This window comes from Lagenorhynchus albirostris, chromosome 16 (assembly GCF_949774975.1).
Source record: "Lagenorhynchus albirostris chromosome 16, mLagAlb1.1, whole genome shotgun sequence".
Taxonomy (NCBI): domain Eukaryota; kingdom Metazoa; phylum Chordata; class Mammalia; order Artiodactyla; family Delphinidae; genus Lagenorhynchus; species Lagenorhynchus albirostris.
The window spans coordinates 50,107,092-50,129,300 of NC_083110.1; the positions used below are offsets into that span (position 1 = coordinate 50,107,092).

General features: G+C 39.4%; 1 protein-coding gene across 3 annotated transcripts in view; it reads right to left on the minus strand.

The window, feature by feature from the left end:
* Positions 1 to 426: 426 nt before the first annotated feature.
* CPEB3 (cytoplasmic polyadenylation element binding protein 3) overlaps positions 427 to 22,209 on the minus strand; it is a 178,426-nt gene continuing 156,643 nt past the window's right edge. For all 3 annotated transcript variants that reach the window (XM_060126201.1, XM_060126202.1, XM_060126200.1), the window contains exon 10: positions 427 to 6,114. In XM_060126201.1, the coding sequence (XP_059982184.1) occupies positions 5,887 to 6,114 (228 nt within the window). In that variant the 3' untranslated portion in view covers positions 427 to 5,886. The remainder of the gene's footprint in view (positions 6,115 to 22,209) is intronic.

A 22,209-nucleotide genomic window follows, 5' to 3' on the forward strand; every position in this document is an offset into this window, starting at 1 on the left:
CCCATTTTCCGAGAGGATCCCAGAGAGCCTAGCGTAAAAAATAAAACGAAAGGGGGCGTACTTAACGTTTTCGTTGACTTTCTCGGTTTTAATTTTGAAAATTGGTTTCATGTGGCAAGTGCTGGCATGCCCACGTGCACCTTAAAATCCTGCATACACACATTGTGTCAACAAACACCTTCCTGTTTTAAATACCCTCGTGTTCTTTTTTTTAAACGAGTGTCATTCGTGTCAGAAAAAAGGTGAATGTTGCTGTATTTAACCTGCTTAAAGGAGTTTGTCCCCCCTCCGCCCAAAAGCTGATCAAGCAAGCTGGAGTGTACAAATATTCCCAGACGCAATCCATGTACTCCAAGATACTCCTTGGCAAGTGCAAAGGATGACAAGTGTCAGTACTTCATACAACTAGATTTAATAAGTTGTTATTACAGAAAAAAAAAAAGAAGTCCAAACTACAAAGTTTAAGCAGTTGTAAGCAATAGCTGCATTGAGCTCCATGGTTAGTCACAGTACTGCAGTTCCACACAAGCAATATCAGTCCAAGCCCCAAAGGCGGAAGCTGAGTAAGGGTTACTAGCAAAAACAATCTAAGAGAACAGGTAATAAAAGATACAATACATTTAAAATTAGTTGTTAGTTGAAAAACAAATACAGAGATCTTAGCTGTGAACACTCTAAAAGTTATGTCCATTATTTTGACAGCAAAAATACAAATACCTAATACTTTATACCCCAACGGAACTATATCCATAAAAGAAAAAGAGCAGAAGTTGTCCTGTATTAGCACCCAGGTTTTCTACTTGTTGTGATTAACTTCATTGTCATACAAATTTAAACATCCCCAAATCACATATCCATTTCTTGACCCATTTTGGGGTATAAAGTCAACAGCATTAATTATAAAATACTCTGGTAAAATGGAACACTATTGCAGCTGAGATAGAGAAGTTTGGTTATTATAAAAAAAAACCAACAGAAAATGTTAGCTGACATACCACACAAACTGGTGAAAAAGCAACAATCCATACAAATAAGCCAGTTTTAACAAAAAGATAACTTTTTTTCACTAATCTGTGACTAATCTTTCACTCAAACCTTGCAAGTAGAGATGTCACAATACTCAAATATTTAGGTAGGAGCTTTACCCAGTTAAATGCCATTTTGTTGCTAATATAATAGATAAAATGAAAACTAGCAGTTATTTGCTAATTGCATAAATGCAGTACATTCTGCATTAGCCCATGCCTCACTAACAAGCTATAAAACACAAGATATAGGCAGAAATCTAAGCATAATCTTTATACCACTAAGCAAAAATTTTCCAATTTCTTTTCTTCTGTTCCTAATCACTTATTTGTAGTTAATGTAAAATTCCAACCAGTAATATCCAATTTGAGTTAAAATTTTACATCACAACTTGATCTAATCTATATATTATTTACAAAACTGAATACATAGAGCATACCCAAGAGCCAACTCTGGACACGTGTTTCTCTGAGTCATTGATAACCTTGCCTCCGTGGCAGGAGGCCTGGAAAAGGCCATCAAGGACTGGGAGAAACACACCATCTGTCTAGAGCGAGTCATTGGATGTTCTGTTTACGCAACACCAGTTTTGCAGTTGTATGATTTTTGTTTAATTTTAGGTGCCATGACAATGACACGCTGCCTTAACAGCACAGCTTCAAGGTGAGTTTGGGTGTTGGAAAAGAAGCAGGAGGGCAGACAGATCATGCTCGGAGTGGCCAGATGTGTTGCCACAATAAGGGACAAACAAGGGGCACCATACCAGGGAGCAGGCTGGGGGTGGAGTAAGACGAAGTCTGAGACTGTCCATTTACAGTGGTGACCTCGGAGCGTGCCGCCTTGCCAGGCCACCCGTGTGCTCGGGGAGGTCACTCGGGCGAGACACTGCGGTCCAAGTCTAACCTCCCAGAGGGCTGGTCCTCTCAGAGACCTCCTTTCACTCTCAGACGTCACCACTGTAAATGCAGGGCAAAGATTCGGCCTGGCGAAAGGTACCCACTCACATGTGGACAGCAGTCGGTGGCAGATTCACACACACACACACACACACACACACACACACACGACAGAATGAAGAGTTAGAGGGGAAAAGCAATAAAACACTCTGTCAACCCGGCCAGGTTCTCAACTTGGTGGTATCTCAGTAAGGGGTGACTTCATCATCAGGGCCACAGAGTTGGCTGCACCTGGTGTTGTATAAATCCACTGTGACATCCCTAGAGAACTGTACTGTGACATCCCTAGTCTTACACTAAACCACTGTAATAAAGGAAAAGGCTTGTCAAAATCTCACATGTTCTGCTCATTCTGTCATTTTATTACCCAATTATCCATTACATTTTCCAATCACTTTACATAACCAACCATTTTCATCGTTGTCACACTATTGTAAACCACATCAGCAAGTTAATACATAAAGCTTTGCATTTCAAAAAACTAGACACTTTAGTAACAATATTACAAAGGTTTTAGCTTCAAAAATAACTGAAAATGAAAAAAATAAACTTTTAAAGAATTAGCATCATAAAATTAATTTATTCCAAGTAAAAATACAAAATAATATTATGACATTGACCAGATATGAAAGTCCCTCCCAGAAACAACTCTATTAATGATTGAGAAAGCACTCCTTAAAGAAAATACGAAATAAAATGAAAAATATGTAAATATGTTTAATTTTTTTCTTAGCAAAAAATCTTTCTAAAAATAACAATGAAAATTTGTCTCAGTACAAAGGCTACATTACTATTGAAAAAATACCAGCATGAAGAAAAGGTACATATTTGACAGTAGAAAAATGATTTCAGTGAATCACAATGTCTAAAGTTTGCAATGAAAATAAATCTGCAATAAAGATTTATGCCTTTTTTCTTTTCTTTTTTTTTTCTATTTTTTATACAAACAGTACAAACAGTATTGCACATAACAACAAATAGTCGAGGTTAGGTTATAGCCTTCAAAAAATCGACTAGTTCAAGTGTCACATCAAGGAAAGGCCACAACAGGACCTGTGATACCCGGGGGCTTCCCATCAAGTTGCAGGTCAGAACACCTCTGTGTTTTAAAAAATAATTTTTTTTGAAGGACCCTCTCTTTTAATATAACATTAACAACTTGGGGGCACATTTATTTACAAAACAAAAGGGAACATGTTATAATTTAATAAACTAAAAAAGTTCTCTTTAAAAAAATACAAACAGAAGAACTCTTTCACAATCCTGGTCAGTCGTGCACAATCAACGCTTGATTATAAATATACAAATTAAGGGAAAGTAGTTTCCACCACCTATTCACAACTTTCAGCACCAAATGGAGTTTATTTTTTGAAACCTATTCTTTATGACAATGCTTTTTCACCTTCACTTCAGCTTTATGCTGTACAATATTCCAGCTTTTTTTTTTTGAATCTCAGTATTATTTTAGTACATGAAAGAGGGGTGCTTCTTCAAAAAGTTTTGCTTCTTTCACATAATTAGGTAGATTTCTGTAGGTTAGATATGATCTTTAATATTATAGTTATAAAGCTCTAACTTCTTCATTTTCAAAAAACACAAATAAGCATGAAAAAAATAAAGTTACCCATCTGTTAAATCATTTTTCTTGCAGAATTAAATTAATATATATTTTTCTGAATAAACTTACTTAGAAAATATCATTTTCTTTCCTATATTTCAAAATTGAGGTATTGCAAAAGATCATGTCAGTCAGAAAGCATGCCTTTTTCCTTAAAAACAAACAAACAAAAAAATCTTCAGCCAACTTTTGAAAACTGTCTAGAATACAAAAAGTAGTAGTGCATAACAAAATTTCTTGTACAGATGAAAAAAACCACAAACATAGAAAAAAACAAACAGAAAACCACAGCTGGGCTGGAAAAAAGCAGTTATTACCAAAAAGCCCGGAGGTAACCTCAAAGGGGGAGAGTTCTAATAAGCATTTTTAACCCAGTAAAAAACTATTTTGTTTTTTCCTTTTTGAAAACAAACTATAGTTTGAGAGCTGTTAATTGCAACTCAACACTGGAGAAACAAAACAAAACAAAACCAAGCGATATTAACTTAAGACAGTACAAGGACATCACAGCACATAAAACACAGCGACTTAAATCTATTCTGCAGTGTCATATCCAGTCAGATTGTCCCCATAATTCCAAAACATAGGAAGAAGATTTAAAAAAAGATTTACATAGTCTCATAATCATTGTGTGTGTTTATATATTACTATCTGCAGCCCAAGAGTGAATGCTAAAAAAATGTCCATGGTAGTACTAGCAGGTCTGAATTCTATTCAAGCTTTACAGGATAAATCCAGGGAATTAAGTAGTTAATTTCTCACCCAGACAACCAACCCTGCCCAGGCCATCTTATTTTGTACAGACATTTCTTTAGCATCACGATCACGCAACTTTCTTAAAATGTGCCTAGTTTGTCAATTGACAACTTATCTCTATATACTGTATATATTCCTAGTGTTTGTAAGCTAAGATGAGCTCTTTGGTTTTCTGGACAAGGTCTGAAGCTATGTAAAATGGTGCAAGCACTAGGAGATTGTAACTAAGAGCTCATGTGTTAGTTAATAATATACCAGTTATGAACTGTCAAGTTCGTTAATGTCTGACACAGAGGCTTTTAACAGTTAAGTTTGATCACAGTTAGACATAATCACTTTACTATATAAAATAAATTGCACAATATATAACAGAGCACCGCAAAGTACTTCATCTACCATCCACAAATTTGCTTTAAGAATATCCTACACCTAGGTTTTATATTGGTTGTAATATAGGTCATTCTGTTATGGGCTGTTCCTAATTTCAGAAGCATTCCATTTATTGAGGCATGCCTTCCTCCAGTCAATTACCATTTCTTTGAATGAAAAAAATCTTTTTTTAAAAAAGTCAGTATTTTATAGCTTATATAGATTCTTAATTTGTGCATTGTGGGAAGGTTTTATACTAGACATCAGATATAAAATTTATTGCATGCAGCAACCTGATTAAGTAAACATGCAGTCAGAAATAGTGACCTTCCGTTGAAGCTTTCTCAAGTCTATTCTGATCTCCTTTCGGCAGCTGATTCTATCCCTAAATCACAAAAGTATGTTGTTGGGTTTTTTGTAATTGATACCTTAGCCTGAATAGAGTATTATGGTATTAATAATACCACTTTAATAGCAGCAAAAGCTATTGCAGCATAAATTTACATAACACTAAAAGATCTAACCAAAATCCTCAGCAAAACAAAAATTAAACATGAAGGAAAAATAAAGATTCAGCTTATGAGGTATCCTTACATGTCAAAATAGAGAGCAACTAAAGGCTTATTTTCATTAAGGGTTTTCCTTACTCTAAATGACCCCAGCTAATGATTGCTGAATTGTTGTGAAGTTTTTGCTACATCTGCCACCTACTCACGAGTATTACCTTTGGTAAGTCTTCTCCTAGGGGCGATTCTCTAAGTTTCTGAAAATAAGTGCATGCTCCAGTTCAAAAACGATCAAAACAATAACAATACAACAACAACAAACAAAAAAATCACAGACATCAACCTGATGGCCGCTGATGAGAATGGCAGTCTACGAGTGACAAATCAGGTGTAAGAAATTAAGGTACCAAGCAGACAAAGGTGTGAATCAAAGTGCAAATCAGTACCGTTATACACTCTGCAATTCTGCATTATACTGGACACTGAGTTCAGTAATATGACTGTAAATAATAATAATAATAAAAAGACCCATTTCTTCTTTAAAAATCGAGAACAAATGCACAGATTTCCAGAACACTGTAAGCCCTGAGGCAGTGCCCTCTCTTTTCCCTCCTTGTTATCTACTCCAGTACTTGTGGCTGGGTATACCCTGGGCTCAGCTCCAACGGAACGGGACATGGCGAGGGCGGTCACCTCCCTCCTTCACCAGCGGTTTGTGGAACTCCCGCCCGGCGCGGGAATGTATGCTCGCCCAGCAGTATTCGCAGTAATACTGCAGACAGGTGACGTTGGCACAGAAGAATGGGGCAAACTTCCCACCACAGCGTGTGCCCTGGCACTCATCACACATCTGATCATCCAGCACATATGGCTTCACTTCCACCTGGACCCAAAGAGGAAAGACAGGAAAAAAGATTTTAGCAAAGCTTCCTCACATTTCTTCCTCTTAAGAGTTTATAATGGAGCTTAATATGTCCCAGTCAGACTCGGTGTTGAACTCAGCTGGTATCAGACAGTGGCTGAGAGTATGGGATCTGCTCCTTGACTTATTACTTACTAGTTGTGTGATGGCAGTAACCTCTCTCTGTGCTTCTGTTTGCTCTATATGTGGATCTGTAAACTGGGTGTAACGGTGATACACGGACACACACACGTATCTGGATATCTATATGATGGGCATAGCAGGGTCTACCTCAAAGGGTGCTGGTGAGGATTAAGAGAGGCAGCACAGGTTAAATGCACATGAGCTGAATTCTGAAGGCTGGAAGCACCCGGCTATGCACGAACAGCATTTCAGGGAGAGGAACCAGCGAGGACAAAGCCCAAAAGTAGGCAAAGGCAGAGCACGTACTTGGGGAAGTTTGGCAGGAGCTGGGCCAAAGGGCAAGTCCCACTGAGGCTGGCAAGCCTGGCTGAAGGGTGACCGTGAGGCTCTGGGCTTCAATGGTTTAAGCACAAGGCTTTCAAAAGACTAACCTCCCAGTACTGTTCACAATGGATGGCAGGGAAAGGGGGACTAGGGGGATGTTAAGAAGCTACTCTAATAATTGAGGCTTTTTTATTTTTTAGATTTTATTGCCTTAATCTCCCTCCAAGACTGGAAGCTTCAATAGAGAACTTTTCATCACAGCCCTGCAGGCTATGTTAGAGGAAAACCAGAAGCAAGGAAGAACAAAAGTTACCACAGTTTTCCCTCATGTCCGCTTCCAAGAACCTCAGAAACGGACTATCATTAATGTTTTCATCCCAAATGTTAGAAATTAGCAGGAAGGTGGCAAGTCTCTGTGATCAGGCTCCTTCCCACGCTGACCTCTAGAGCTGTTCTGGGGAAGAGCAAGCACTGTGGCCGCTGGGGCTATGGAGATGGGGACCCACATTTTTTTTGACATGAGCCAACTGCCTGACCAGTTTGGGCTGCCTCTGGACGCAGCCCGGAGGTTCCAGCAGGGCACGGGGCAGGGTACCGAGGGGCTGATGGGGGACAGCGTGGGGTGAGCAGGGACACAGGGAATGCCTGGGATTGGGCTCTGGCATTCCTGGACCTTCCCTTCTGAAGGCCCCTTCGCCGGCCTCCTCTGGAGTTCTGTCTCTGCTTGGAAGACCCACTGGAGATGACCTGTCCCAGCCCTTGGTTACCCAAGGGGGAAAATGTCTTTGCTCTGTGGCTCTAGTTGCCTTCCTCCTATTTTTCCCTCCTCGATCTAACAGGTTAGAGAGTGGGCTTCAAAAACAAAAAAAAAAAGAAATCTCACATTCATCTCTGCATCATAATTAAAACTGTAGTGGCTCTCGGGTCATCTGCCTAGGTTCAAATCCCAGCCACATTACTAGCTGTGCAACCTTAGGCAAATTTCTCAGGTACTCTGAGCCTCTGTTTCCTCATCTGTACACTGGGGGAAAAGAACAGTTCGTACTTTATAGGGTTCCTATGAGGAGCAAATGAGTTAAATCACATAAAGCACACAGAACAGTGCCTGGCACATCAGATGCCCTCATTAAGTGTAGTTATCACTCCCCCTGCTTCCTCTCTAGTCCAGGCCACCACAACGTGCATCCACACCTGGCCAATACTGATGGCCTCTGCACTGGCCACCAAGCTCCAGGCCTTCCCTGGGTCAATTCTCCTATGTCCAGGTAGATGTTTCAATCATCTGCCTTCTCAATGTTTCTTGCCTGGTCAAAAGCCCTTCAGGCTCTCCCCTACCTTCAGGAGTAAGCCCAGCTGCCTCAGTATAATGGGGTACTTACTCTCTGTCCCCTGCGACTCAAATGTAAGCCAGAGCCTTCAGGATTTGCCCCAATCTCCCTCCCATCTAGTCCCCAACTCAAACTCGACCTGGTCTCTAACTTACCCGCACTTTCTTCCCACCCTACATACTCAGCCCACCCAACAATTTCCTGTACCCGGTAAGGCCCCGTCTTTCTTTTCTCTTTCCTTCTTAGCATAAAATTAACAATCTTAAAGTGAACAATTCAGTGGCGTTGAATATATTCACAATGTTGTACAACCACTACCTCTATTTAGTTCCAAAACATTTTCTTCACCCCAAAAGGAAACCCTGTAGCCACTAAGCAGTTTTCCCTACCTCCTCTCCCTCCCCAGCCCCTGGCAACAACCTATCTGCTTTCTGTCTCTATGCATTTACCTATTCTGGATATTTTACATAAATGTAGTCACATAATTGTGACCTTTTGTGTCTGGCTTCTTTCACTTATCATAATGTTTTGGGGTTCATCCATGTCGCATATGGCAATATTTGATTCCTTTGTATGACTGAACAGTATTCCATTGTTTGTGTATGTATATGCATGTATATATATGGTATTTTGTTTATGTATTCATTCATTAATGGACATTTGGGTTATTTCTACCTTTTGGCCATTGTGAATAGTGCAGCTATGAACATGTATGTACATATGTTTGTTTGAATATTTGTTTTCAATTCTTCTCACTACATACCTAGGAGTAGACTTGCTGGGATGACAATTCTATAATTAACTTTCTGAGGAACTGCCAAATTGTTTTCCACAGCGGCTGTACCATTTTGCATTCCCACCAGCAATGTAAAAGGGTTTCAATTTTTCCATATACTCACCAACACTTGTTCTCCATTTCTGCGATTATAGTCATCCCAATAGGTACGAAAAGATGTCTCATTGTGGTTCTGATTTGCAATTCCCTACTGACAACATTGAGCATCTTTTCATATACTTGTTGGCATTTGTATACCTTCTTTGGAGAAAGGTCTATTCAAGCCCTTTGCCCATTTTAAAAATTGGATTGTTTTCTGTTGTTGAGTTGTAAGACTTCTTTATGTATGCTAGATACTAGACTTTTATCAGATATATGATTTGCAAATATTTTCTCTTATTTTGTAGGTTGTGTTTCACTTTCTTGAAAATGTTCTTTGATGCACAAAAGTTTTTAATTTTGAGCAAGTCCAATTTATCTATTTTTTTCTTTTGCCGTTCTTCCTTTTGATGTCATAGCTAAGAATCCACTGCCAAATTCAAGGTCAAGAAGATTCACTCCCTGGACTTCCCTGGTGGTGCAGTGGTTAAGAATCCGCCTGCTAATGCAGGGGACACGGGTTCAAGCCCTGGTCCGGGAAGATCCCACATGCCGCGGAACAACTAAGCCCATGCGCCACAACTACTGAGCCTATGCGCCACAACTACTGAGCCCGCATGCCACAACTACTGAAGCCCACGTGCTCTAGGATTTATGCTCCACAACAAGAGAAGCCACTGCAATGAGAAGCACACACACCGCAACGAAGAGTAGCCCCCACTAGCCACAACTAGAGAAAGCCCACGTGCAGCAATGAAGACCCAACGCGGCCAAAAATAAATAAATTTATTAAAAAAAGAAAAAAGAAAAAGACTTGCCCCTATGTTTTCTTCTAAGAATTTTATGGTTTTAACTCCTATAGTTAGGTTAACTGATTTCAAGTTAATTTTGTATATAGTGTGAAACAGGGGTCCAACTTCATTCTTTAGCATGTGGATATCCAGTTGCCCCAGGACCATTTGTTGAAGAGACTATTCTTTACCCATTGAATGGTCTCACCAACCTTGTCGAAAATTAACTATAGGCCCAGCCTTTCAGTCCCACAGGGAACTATTCCTTTCTCCTTTGAACTTAATACTCCACTTTGCTCCTCTGGCATTTCCTATCTATAGTTCTGCCTTGGTCAGCATCTCTCCTTATCTTCAAGCAACTTGAGGACAGAATAGATCTGGGGAAGAATGTGATCTGCAGAGATTGTGGGCTCCTGGGGGGAGGGAGCTGTAGGCTCATGAAAGTGTATATAACCTGGCCTGAACTCCCTGTACTTGAAGGCCAAGAAGGAGCGAAGTGGTGGACTAAGTCCCCTCTGCCCTGAGGTGGGAGGACTACTGGTAGAGGCAGGGTTTGTGGGGAACTAGGAGCAGCCAGCTTTTCCACCTTCGGTCCATGAGCTGAGGACTGCTTTGCTTCTACCACCAGGTAGATGCCTATACTCAGGGTGCTCCAGCAACCAGATCTGAGTCCCAAAAAGCTCAGAAAAGGGGATCCAGCAGTGAGAGAGAGGATTGGTCTTTTACATACAGCAAAAGAAAGCTGCCAGAGGAGAAAGACAATAGCCCTTTGTAATATATACACATGTGAAAAGAGTACTTAAGGAGATTCAAGCCTAGCACAAAGGGCACTTTCCAGTAATATATATATATATATATATTTTTAATGTCACTTTTGTTTAGGTGTAAAAGTGGCATTGTGTTTATGTGGGGGATTTTGTCCCTCAGTTTTTTTTGAGAGCTTAAATTAATTTTTTAAATTGAGGTTAAAGTCATAAAGAATTAACCATTTTAAAGTGAACAGGGACTTCCCTGGTGGCACAGTGGTTAAGAATCTGCCTGCCAACGCAGGGGACGTGGGCTCGATCCCTTGTCTGGGAACATCCCACATGCCGTGGAGCAACTAAGCCCACGAGCCACAACTACTGAGCCCACGTGCCACAACTACTGAAGCCCACATACCTAGAGCTGGTGCTCCGCAACAAGAGAAGCCACCACAATGAGAAGCCTGCGGCCAGCAACAAAGCCCCAATGCAGACAAAAATAAATAAATTTATTAAAAATAAATAAATACATTTTTAAAAGGGGAGGGGATTGAAAAGGAGCACGATGGTGTGGGGCCCTCCTGGATACAACCCCCACCTTGGGTCCCCCATTTCTTGTTTGTAGAAAAAGGCTTTAGTTTCCTGGGCTTTTCCTAAGTTCCAAAGAGCAGACTCAAGCAGTTACTAATTAGGGGAGTGAAGAAATACAGAAACAAAGGAAAAATAGTCAAGAAACAACAGTTCGGTGATAAAACACAGTCCTAGTTCCTCCTCAAGGGAAATACATAACAATCTGACACATATCTTTGAGTTGTTCTGCAGGAACTAAGACCCTCACCCAGGTGGAGGATGGTGACTACATGCTGACCATAAGCATACAGACCCCTGACTGGCTGGAATCAGAAGGTTGATGATTAAGATTCCTGAAACACCACCCTGTTACCTCACCACCAACCAAACAGAAGAAAGTCATGCCCCCTGCAACCCTCACCTCAAATGTTGCCTTTCAAAGCCCTTCTGTGAAGCTATCAGGGAGTTTGGGTTTTTTGAGCATTAGACTATGAAGGACACTGGTAGTCAGGTGGTCCTTATGCTAAAGAAGGGTGATTATTTTGGCTCAAATGGATTCATTCATTTGATGGATATTTATGGAGTGCCTCTTCCTTGTATGCCACTGTATTAAAAACTGAAATACAATGGAGAACAAGACATAGTTCTTCCCTAAAATAATTTATGGTCTATTTGAGAGTTTCTTAAAGGCATTCCCCACCATTTGTAGTTTTTGCCATATCCTAATGCCATCTGTACTATTACTTGATGTTTTACCTAACTATCCAGATTAATTCTATTTTTCCCAATACACATAATTATTAAAATAAAAACAGAAAAAGAATAGATATATGTGTATGTATAACTGAATCACTTTGCTGTACACCTGAAACTAACACTGTAAATCAACTATACCCCCAAATAAAATAAAAATAAAATTTAAAATAAAATAACATAAAATAAAAAGAGGCTTCTCTGTTAACCACCTAAAACACCTGGAGTATCATTAAGCTACAGCACTTTGGAGACACCAACCTATTGGGATCACATTAGTGATCTACATGACCATTAAAGTTCAAATGCTAGAGCCCTTCACAGAGCCAATCAAATCACCAAGCTGACCTTCTGGTTCAAAGAGATTTACAGGACCAGGAGATGAGAACTTCCTACAGAGAGAAACGCTTGAATTCATACTACACACCTAATGGTGACCATAGGTGAATGGATGGAGGTGATCATATCCAAGGATGCTGAGAACATGTGTAACTTATTGATGAGGGATAACTATTAAAGATAAGGAAGACTGATGGGGAATGCTGGATAAGTGGCTATAAAAAGAGGAAAAAGGGAATAATATAGGTAGAATGATATAGGCGAAGAAAAAGCAATACTTTAATAAACTAATCTCAATGTTGACATTGTTGTGTTTCTAACAAGCTAGGGAAAATATTTTGCTTGGCAGTCATTTTGATATTGGTCAACATAATGACCTCCTAAAGTAAATAAAGCAATGACTAACAGCTCTTAGTGGCACAGAGGTGATACCTAGGGAGACCATAAACTATTCACAGGTCCAGAGTTCTCTCTCCTTGGACCTGAAAGGTTGTAGAAATGAGAAAGGAGGCATTAGCCAAGGTCAGGCTCAGCTTGAATTATGTGCTAAAGGTCATTATTAAGAACAGCTGGTCCCTGCTGCAGTCTGCCCTTTGGTGACAGGAAAAAAAACGAATTAAGTCTGTCAGATACCCAGCCAGCCCAAGGCATGTTTACAGGTGGCTGGAAGATGAGTAGCAGCAATGATTTCAGATAATGGAGTCAGAGTGGACAAACTGGAGAAAGAGGCCAAGTGAAGAGGTATAATTTAACAGGGATAACTGTCTGGAAAGGCCTGCCCAGACGTCAGGTAGGCCATTTCTTATCATCTGGAGCAACATGCTTCCTGGAAAGACCAATCTGTTTGGTGTACTCAAAGCTTTAAACATAACGTATTCCTAATCTTCTTGGCATGTGTCACAGAGTACATCTATCCAGGCCTAAAATCCACAGTAACCTCATTACCATTCCCACTAAACACGGTGTCTTTACAGTTGCGAAAGCAAGTCCTCCACCGGCAGGCAATACTAAGAATGTTTAAACATAAATTTTTAGTTTTTCAACTATGAGCTGGAATCCTGCTGTTTAGAAAGCAGATGACAGATGCCTAGGAAATTAAAGCAGCAACGTGAAAATAGCTTTTCCTTAGCAACAAAGTTACCCAGAACCTTCCAGTTATAGCAAATTCGCAGTTATTAATTTTAGAAGAAATCTGGGGTAGATTAAAATAAACACAGCGAAAATGGTTGAATTTTATTTTCTTTTTACCTTTCAAAGGATGGGATTGACCATTTTTCATATTTTCAAGTGCTAGGGGAAGAAAGGTTTTAAAATCACTCTTATGCCTTTCCCACAAGGAAACGTACTTATGTGTGCTAATGTTGACACCTTTGCTATATGTCTATAGAACAGAGAGAGATCTGTGAGTGCTCTGTTTGGTCTTAAGATTACTTTTTCATGAAACGAAGAAGGTCCAGCTGACAGAATCCTGCATACTCCATACATTCACTCTCTAATCTCGTTTCCTTCCATGCTGCTTGGGAGTGGGGCTGGAGGTGAGGGTATAAATCAGCCCCAAATCAATTTCTAGTAGTAGAAGAGTATATCATATAGAGAACAATGGGTAAGAAAGTCATTTAAAACCTATAAAATGCATGACTGCCATGGCATCATCACTCCCCAACCCCCCAGGATGCAGACGTGCAGAGCCCTCTGGCTCTATCCATTTAACTGGCTACATCATAACCTTGCAGGCCACAGCTTCCTCTACTATATTAGAGGTTTGGACCAGCTCTTCCAAGTAAAAATAAGCACTCACCAAGAAATTGCTAACTGACTGATACCCCTGCCTTCTGGGGTCAAAGAACTTGAATATCCTACTGAGATAACTACTTTAAAAAACTGTGGTTGTCTTTTTCCCATTAATAATCTCATAACCAGCACCTAAACTCAAATATGAGAAGGAAAGAAGAACACTTAATCACTCTAAAGAGTTTTCATATTAAAAATTATCACAATTCCACAGGAGAAGACATAAAAAGAGAGCAAAGGACAGAAGAGATGAGGGGTCAAGACCAGGAAGGAGAGACAAGACAAAAAGGTCCCATGCCATTCAGAGAAGAGGAATATTTTTCTCTCTTTCTTAAGATGACCCAAACTCTATTTTAAAAGCTATTTCTAGTCAAAGACTCTGAGACTCCCAGGGCTTCAAAATAAGCCCATGTGGTATTCAGAAAATATCTGAACTCACTTCTGGGTGTTGCTTCCTCTCGAAGGGTCAAACCAAACATAGCTATAGCTACAGCTGGGAAACTTTCAAGCCAGCTCAAGGCCAGGGCCAGTAACAGCAGCAAGTTAAAGGCTGGGTTGTCGGAGTCCCAGACTAAGGCTAGGAGCAGAAATAGTCTGGGAACAGGTCGTCAGAACCCTCACTTCTTTTGCTATTGAGTCATCTCATATATTCTAGCTGTGGCCAGGGACAAAGAGTAGTATTATCAGCACTTCTGTTAGTATGGTTACTAGTTCATATTAATCTTCATGTAGGCTAAAAATATAAAGCCTTTGATAATCTTCAGCTAAAATTCGGGCCCAGCATGTTTTAGTGAAGAGAGAAAAAAAGATTAAATGTGTGAAGTACTTGAAGTGCTTGCAAAGAAAGGTGCAGTGGATAACATCTCACTAAATAAAAAATGGGTTATTCTAAAAAGTGCTATTCAAAGCAAATACGATGTGCTATGGCTTAACTATCACAATGTTCCTTAAATAAAAGTATCAGAAAGCTCCAAATTAGCTAACAAAGTCAGACTCTCAGGTCTTCTACACTAAGCTAAAATAGAGTCAAGAGAACATTATTTCCCAATGGTATATTGATTTCAAAACTATTTTCCCTTCTTATATAGAGACTGATGTTAGAAAGATACAATAGATAATCTCAAGAAATCAAGAGATGAAGGACTACAAATACTAAAGAGAATAGCAACCACGCTTTCAGTGCCCTTCCCAGCATTCTGAATATGCAGCTACCCCACCCCAACCCTTTGTAGATAGAAGACTCATGTCCAACACTTCCACTTCTGGGTAGTCAAAAGAACTGAAAGCAGGATCTTGAAGAGATATTTGCACTATTATGCTCACTGCAGCACTATTCACAATAACCAATGTGTGGGAGCAACTTAAATGCCCACTGACAGATGAATGGACAAAGAAAACATAGTATATACATAAAACAGTATATTATCGAGAAGTAATAAGGAAGGAAATCCTGTCACATGTGACAACATGAATGAACTTTAAGGACATTATGCTAAATGAAATAAGCCATTCACAAGAGGACAATCACCACATGATTCTATATGAGGAATCTAAAGTAGTCAAACTCATAGAAAGTAGAATGGTGATTGCCAGGGGCTGGAGGCAGGGGGAAGTGGGGAGTTGCTGTTCAAAGGGTATAAAGTTTCGATTACGCAAGATGAAAAAGTTCTAGCGACCTGCAGTATAACATTGGACTTACGGTTAACAATACTGTACTGTACACTTAATTTGTTAAGAGGGTAGATCTCATGTGTTTTTTTCACCACAATAAGAAAACAACAAAAAAAAGAGAGAGATTATATGGTGGGCGGGACAAACTTGGAAAAAGGACCGAGGAAGGGAAAAACAATCAACTGCTTACTAAACTTTTGATTTTGAGCATGAAAGAAGAAAAGAAGCTGAAAACACTAATTACTCAACTGGGTTCCCTGGAACACTATTCCCAAGAGATGGTACATTTTAGAAGAGTTCCATGACCAAAAAATTTGTGAAAAATTGCATATTGTTTCCTTCTTGGATGTTCACAATGAGATTAGTATATAAAAGCTTCTAAGAAGTCCTAGAATAAACTAGCCTATTTAACTTTCTTCAAGAAAGCATTTCTAAACTCATTTGACTCAGAAAAAGATTTTCTTTTATAAAATAAATAATAAAATCCCAAGGGATTCATGTTTCATGGAGAACAATGTAGGAAATGATGATTTGGGGAACTAATTTTAGGGACAGATTCCTGGGCAGGGCAGACCTGCCTACTGAGAGTTCCTCCTCCTGTTTCACAAACCCAAATAACCAACCAACATTACCCCTATCTTGCCTGAAATATTTAACTCCTTTTATAATGTGAAATTCCAATTAGACTGTCTAATAAACATCTTCCAGAAGAGCTCAAATATTAGTCATTTATGATTTCATGTAAATTAATGTGTTGTGTGTCACTGCGTATTGACAGAGTACTTTATAGTTTTCAAAACCACTTTAACACACATACACACATCCTTTCTTCAAGCTACACAATTAGTAGGTATAGTTAAGACTAAACCCAAGATTGGCTGATTCTAGTCTAATATCCTTTCTACTAGAACAATAGGTGTGCTAAACAATAGCTGTGGGAGGGATCCCTGAGACTTTTATAAAGAAATAGTTCACATAAATCAAATCATATGGTTTTTTTTAGATTAAGGGAGACTCAACCGATTCTACCCTTACAAATTTTCTCAGGACCATGGAGAGTAGACAAAAGAGCAGAAAAATGGCCATGTTTTAAAAAGATTACCCATTTTCTAATGATCTCATTTTTCACACTACAAAAATCTTTCATATGTAAGTGACCTAGACGAGTTATAAAGAAAACTGGATTTAGCAGAGCTTTCACATCTTAAGTGTTCGCTTGGCATCACTTCCAAAAATACCATTAAAACAGACAGAATGAGTACAGGTGCCCTCTTTTGCCCTTATTGTACTTAAATACTTTAAACTGTTCCAGTTTTTCACAGAAACACTGTTCAAAAGAATATAAGTAAAATTTAATCCTAACCTTTTACTCAATTTCAGGTTCAAAATCGTTTCATTATCAGAGAAGGTAATGGTAAAAACACCTCTTTCTAGACTAAAGAGAGAAACACCTTCAATCCTTTAAATAGAAATGCATCCAGGTGTTTACACCTTTAAAGGAAACTTGAGTCTCTACATACATGTCTTGACTAACATCCAACTTGCATGTTGACAGATGGGCACTTATGTTAAATTTTCTTTTTATTTTTTTTAGTGTCAACTTCAACTATTTCATTATCCTTATATTAAAGATTCTGAGTGAAACTGAGTAGGCACTTTAAAAGACAAAAAAAAAAAAAGAGAGCGAATCAACTATTAGTCTTGGACATATGGTTAGGAACCAACAGCACAGTTTAAATAGGCCAAGTTCAGCAATGATACAAATCAACATCTGTACAGCCTAATAACTTTCCAGAGCACTTCTTCACCTTCATTGTTTATCTGTGTAATAAACCTTAAGATTGTTAGGCTAGTGTTCTTATTACTCTGGGACAATAAAATCAAGCCTCAAAAGGTTAAGTAACTTGCCCAAGGTCACATCATGGCTGGGAGAAGAGCTAGGAGTATAAACTCAGATCTCTCAGTTCCTAAGCCAGGACACTTTTTTTTTTTTTTTTTTAACTACAGCCATGGTTCTGTGGGTGATGATGGCAGGAGTGGGTGTGGGACCCTTAGATACATAAACACCCCCCCGCATTAGTGTTCTAGGGAGCCTCTGTTACCCATGAGAGTGTATGCCAAGGCAGAAGAAATGCTGAGAACCCTGTGCTGGGTATCATACAACTTCGATATTGTCATCATAGGGATGAATAACCAGTTGACCAGTAACTGTTGAACATTAGCCATAAAATATGCATAAATGTAAGCCTTAAAGGATTTATTTCAAGATGTTAATAACTTTTCTTTTGAAGTAAAAACTGAGGCATGAATTGTATTTGTCTCATTTACAATAATGTTCAATAACAAGGGTCATTATGACAGCAAAAATGCCAGTTTCACTAAACGTTATAATCCAGTGGACTTGCATTGGCTCACACTGACTTAAAAAAGGGTTTACATGAAGACAAAATAAAAATTAAAATCAAATGCAGAACAATTGCAAAACAAAATTTCAAATTCATTTTGTTAATATTCAAAATGACCTATAGACATACTGACAAATCCTGATATCAAACTCCAGATGTGCCCTGCTCTGTGCAGTATATGTTCACCTGAAAAGTTACATGAAATATGGAAACATGTATAAAACTAACTAAAGGACCTATAATACAACTCAGGGGTTCCTACCCAGGTCTGTGGAAAAATGACTTCATAGAAAAAGTGGGTTTAAAGAAACATTAGACCCTGGATGAGCAGCAGTGTTCGGGAAGGGAGTTCCATAAGCAGAGGCAGCTCTCATGTCAATTACAGGTGTCTTGAGAGTCTCCAAGCCTCTCCTAGATTCTTCTCTGTTGCAAATAAAGGGGGTTGGATGAGGTCATGCCCAAGTTAAAGTCTAGCTTTAATGTACTATAAGTGTCAAAGAATACTTTTTGATATGATAAACAGCAAAACCTAAACTTCTTTATTACTCAAGTGCGTGCTTAACTAAGTAAAAAAAGAAAGCTGTGCAGAGTGCCCTCTGGTGGACAGTTGGACATGCCAAAGGGCTTCCCATCTGGAAGCTCTCAATCAGCATTCATTCAACAACTCATTCATTCATTCAAATATAATTAAATAATGTGTGTCCACTGTGTGTCAATTATTGAGTATACAGTAGCTAACACGAGAGACACACAGTCATTGACTGCCCTCATCGACTGCAGTCTAGAAGCATAGGTGGACATTAAAGCATTGCTTCATTACAGAGGTATTTAATGCCACAAAGGAATAGTAGATGGTATTATGACAATGATCTATGGGGAAGATGTAAGATCCACTGAAGAAAGGATTCCTAAAATTTTCACAATTAAGCTGAGACCTGAAGGAAAAGTGAGCTTTAGGCAGGCAGAGGAAACAGTATCCATAATCACCCTGTAAAATAGAGAAAAAGGCCAGTTGTGATTGGCTCAAGATGAGGAAATGGGAGCTGAGGCAGAGGTAGTATGTAGTACACGAAGGGTCATGCAGGCAGTGTTAATTAAGGACTTTGACCTTTAACCAAAGAGCAGCAGAACATAATCAAAAGGTTTAAAGGAGGGAAAGATGTGATTCAAATCATGATTTTAAAAGATCGCTTTAGTTTTTTAATGTAAAGAATGAATTGGAATTGGGCAAAAGTTGAAATTGGAGTTGCTTCTAGTCCTTGCTCTCCCATATACCGTCCTAGTTTATTCTACACACTTACTGAATGTCAGCCAAGTGCCAAGCACTCCCATTCACCTGGGCACAGGTGGCAGAGTCAAGATCATGGCAGCTGCGTAAGGAACTACCATTAGAAGCCTCTTCCACCTCTGCGAGTCCTCCCATTGCTACGCATACTATGGCGAAAACCTTGTTGATGCGTAGATTTATCAGCCCACTCCAGCAAGTCACATATTCCTCGGGGGAGCCTAATTACTGCCATAGCAGGGGGCAGAAATTTGCCCCAACAGCCTGGGCTGCCTTGTTCCTGTGACTTCAAAGAGCACAAGTTAATAAGTAGGATCCCCTCCCTCTAATGAGCTGAGTAAAATTATACAGGATAAATGCACTATCCCCCAGCTCCCTGTGTCCTCACTGGGGTCATTATTCAATTGATCCTTTGATTGCAGACTTGAACGATGCACATTCAAATACTTTTTCCTGTGTTCTAAAATTGACTGTGGTGATGATTGTACAACTATGTAAATATATTAAAAACTGAATTGAATACTTTAAATTGTTGATTTGTAGGGTATATGAATTATATCTCAATAAAGTTGTTACCAAAACAAAAAGTTTTTAAATCACCTCTTCTTTAAAGATGATGACACGGATGAGTGAGATGACAGCAGAGATAAAAGTGCCAAAGCCATACGTGCAGCTGTTTCTGTAACTGTTGCATATTGGCATATTTTATATTCATAGGCAAGCCAGAAGTCTCTACGATGACGAGAAGAAATCAAATCTATAAAGGTTGTATTTTCCCCATAAATCACTCCATCTAAAAGCTTAGCCAAAGAGCAGCAACAACAACAACGACGATACATAAACATATAAACTCTCAAAAGATGTCTTTTTTCAAAAACTGTGGTTGGATATAAAAGAGGTTAATGAAATATACCAATCAGATCCTTCTTCATTTACCTCCCACAGTTTACCTAGGAAAGGTGCAGCCTGAGAACATACATACACCTTAAACAGTGCTAGAACTTCCATGATTCCAGACACTGCTGCTCTGCAGGAGGCCCTCTCCCACTCTCCGTATGGGGCAAACAGTGAAAGAGGAAAGGGCTGCAAACACGAAGCAAGTGGCCTGTAAAATGCCATCTATACTTGTTTTTGTTTTTTAAATCTGCTGATTCCACTGAATCTACATTTATAATGATACAGACAGCAAAAGAGATTCCTTTGACCAGGAGGATAATAAAGGCTGAAGCTATTCAAAATAGTCAAGGCCTCGGTTTAAAAGCAACTTTAGGCTAACATTAGAATGAAGGAGAAAAAGACTATAGCATCTTGGAATTTGCAATAGCAAGGAAAAGGGATTGTGGGCACAGGTAGACACCTGCCACTGACTTTCAAAGCTTCAAAACCTTAGCTATGAGATTATTGCTAAAAACCTGGAAGGGTTATTCAGGAAAGAAGGGTGTGCCTGACGACAGAAATTCTCCATGCTCAATCAAGAACAGAGCCCCTGAGAAAGAAAAAGGGCATTACCTAAGGAAATACTAATATGCTTACATATAATGGGAGCTCTCTGGAAAGCTCAAACTTAAGCTTTAGAAGAAAGACACATAAATATAAAAGTAGAATCAACCTAAAAAAGCATCTACAGCAAATGGTGCAGTTAACAGAGGCTCAGAATGCCAGAGACAACAAAATAAGGTATTGCTGGCCATGTTCAAAGCAAGAAGAAAACAAGAGGACAGAGTAACAGTTTGGGAGAGAGGAGTGTAATATTCACAGAAGACCGGTGAAAAAGGAGCCCCACTCAAGATGGAAGCTGACTTCCTTCTCTTATAATGAAGAAAATGGTCTGCACCTTGGTCAGGGCAAACAAAGAGCATGAAGATGGAGCTGGGAGACAGGGAGAGAAAGGAATCCATCACTTTCAATGATTTCCAGTTCTCCCACTTACATGACTCTCATCCTAGGGCACTGAAGGAACTGATAGGTCCCTTTTGACACCATGTGGATGGAGATGGCATTCTTTTGCCCACAACAGTCCCACTCTACATGTGGCCAGTGAGTCACACTGTATATATTACTTTCTTGCTCAGTATCTCTTCTGGGCTTCTCAACAATCTAGTCGGATACACAAAGCTATTACTACTGCCCTCATTATACACTGAAACTCAGAATTTAAAAGTGACCTGCTCAAAATCACACAGCCCACCAGGAACAGGACCAGATCTAAACCTGGTCATCTGACTCTAGCCAGTGCCCTTTTCACTAACCAGTGTATCTTTTCACTGCATCTTCAGCAGAGCAACTGATAAAGTTCAAGCTACGTAAAATTAACAACAGTGTAAGTATACTTCCAGCAAGATGAATACTATTAACCAGCAAGTGCCAGTTAAGCATCTATTAACTGCCATATGACTCTGGCTGTTCAATCTTCAAATCTCATTTAATCTTCACACCACCCCCAGGAGGGAGTTGCAGATGAGGACCCAAGGCTCCCGGCACTGAGTAACTTGCTTGAGTCACCAGTGACTGGTGCAGCAAAGGTTTAACTGTAGTGGAATCTGTTCTAGCTTCAAACTCCATACTCCTTCCATTACAACTGACTGTTGTGACCCTAAATGTTTATCAAGAACTACTCTAAGATATGGAGGGTATGGTTAACCCAAATACAATGAGCAGAAAACAGTCAATGGCTTTCCTGAGTCTTGAGAAGTTTGATATGCCAAATACATTTCTATAGCATGGCCTATGATTATGCTAACAAAAGAAAACCCACTTCTTTCTTTTTTACCTACGTCAAAGTCGGATGGGAATCAATGCTGAGGGCATGAGCATAGCAGGTGTGAGAGCAGAGGCAGGCAATAAAACAAATAGTGCCTGAATTTTCTATGATGCTTAAAGGGGTTCAAAGATTACTGTAATCCCTGGGATAAGTGTGTTTCCTTCTAACTAAGGAATAGGCCAGGAGGTTGTTAGGGTGAGAGCAAAGGAAAGATATAAGCATGAGCAAGTGGAACCTTCTTTTATCATCTCTAGGACCTACCTCCTGAGAAGTCTCATTAGTTCTGGCTTCAGAGGGG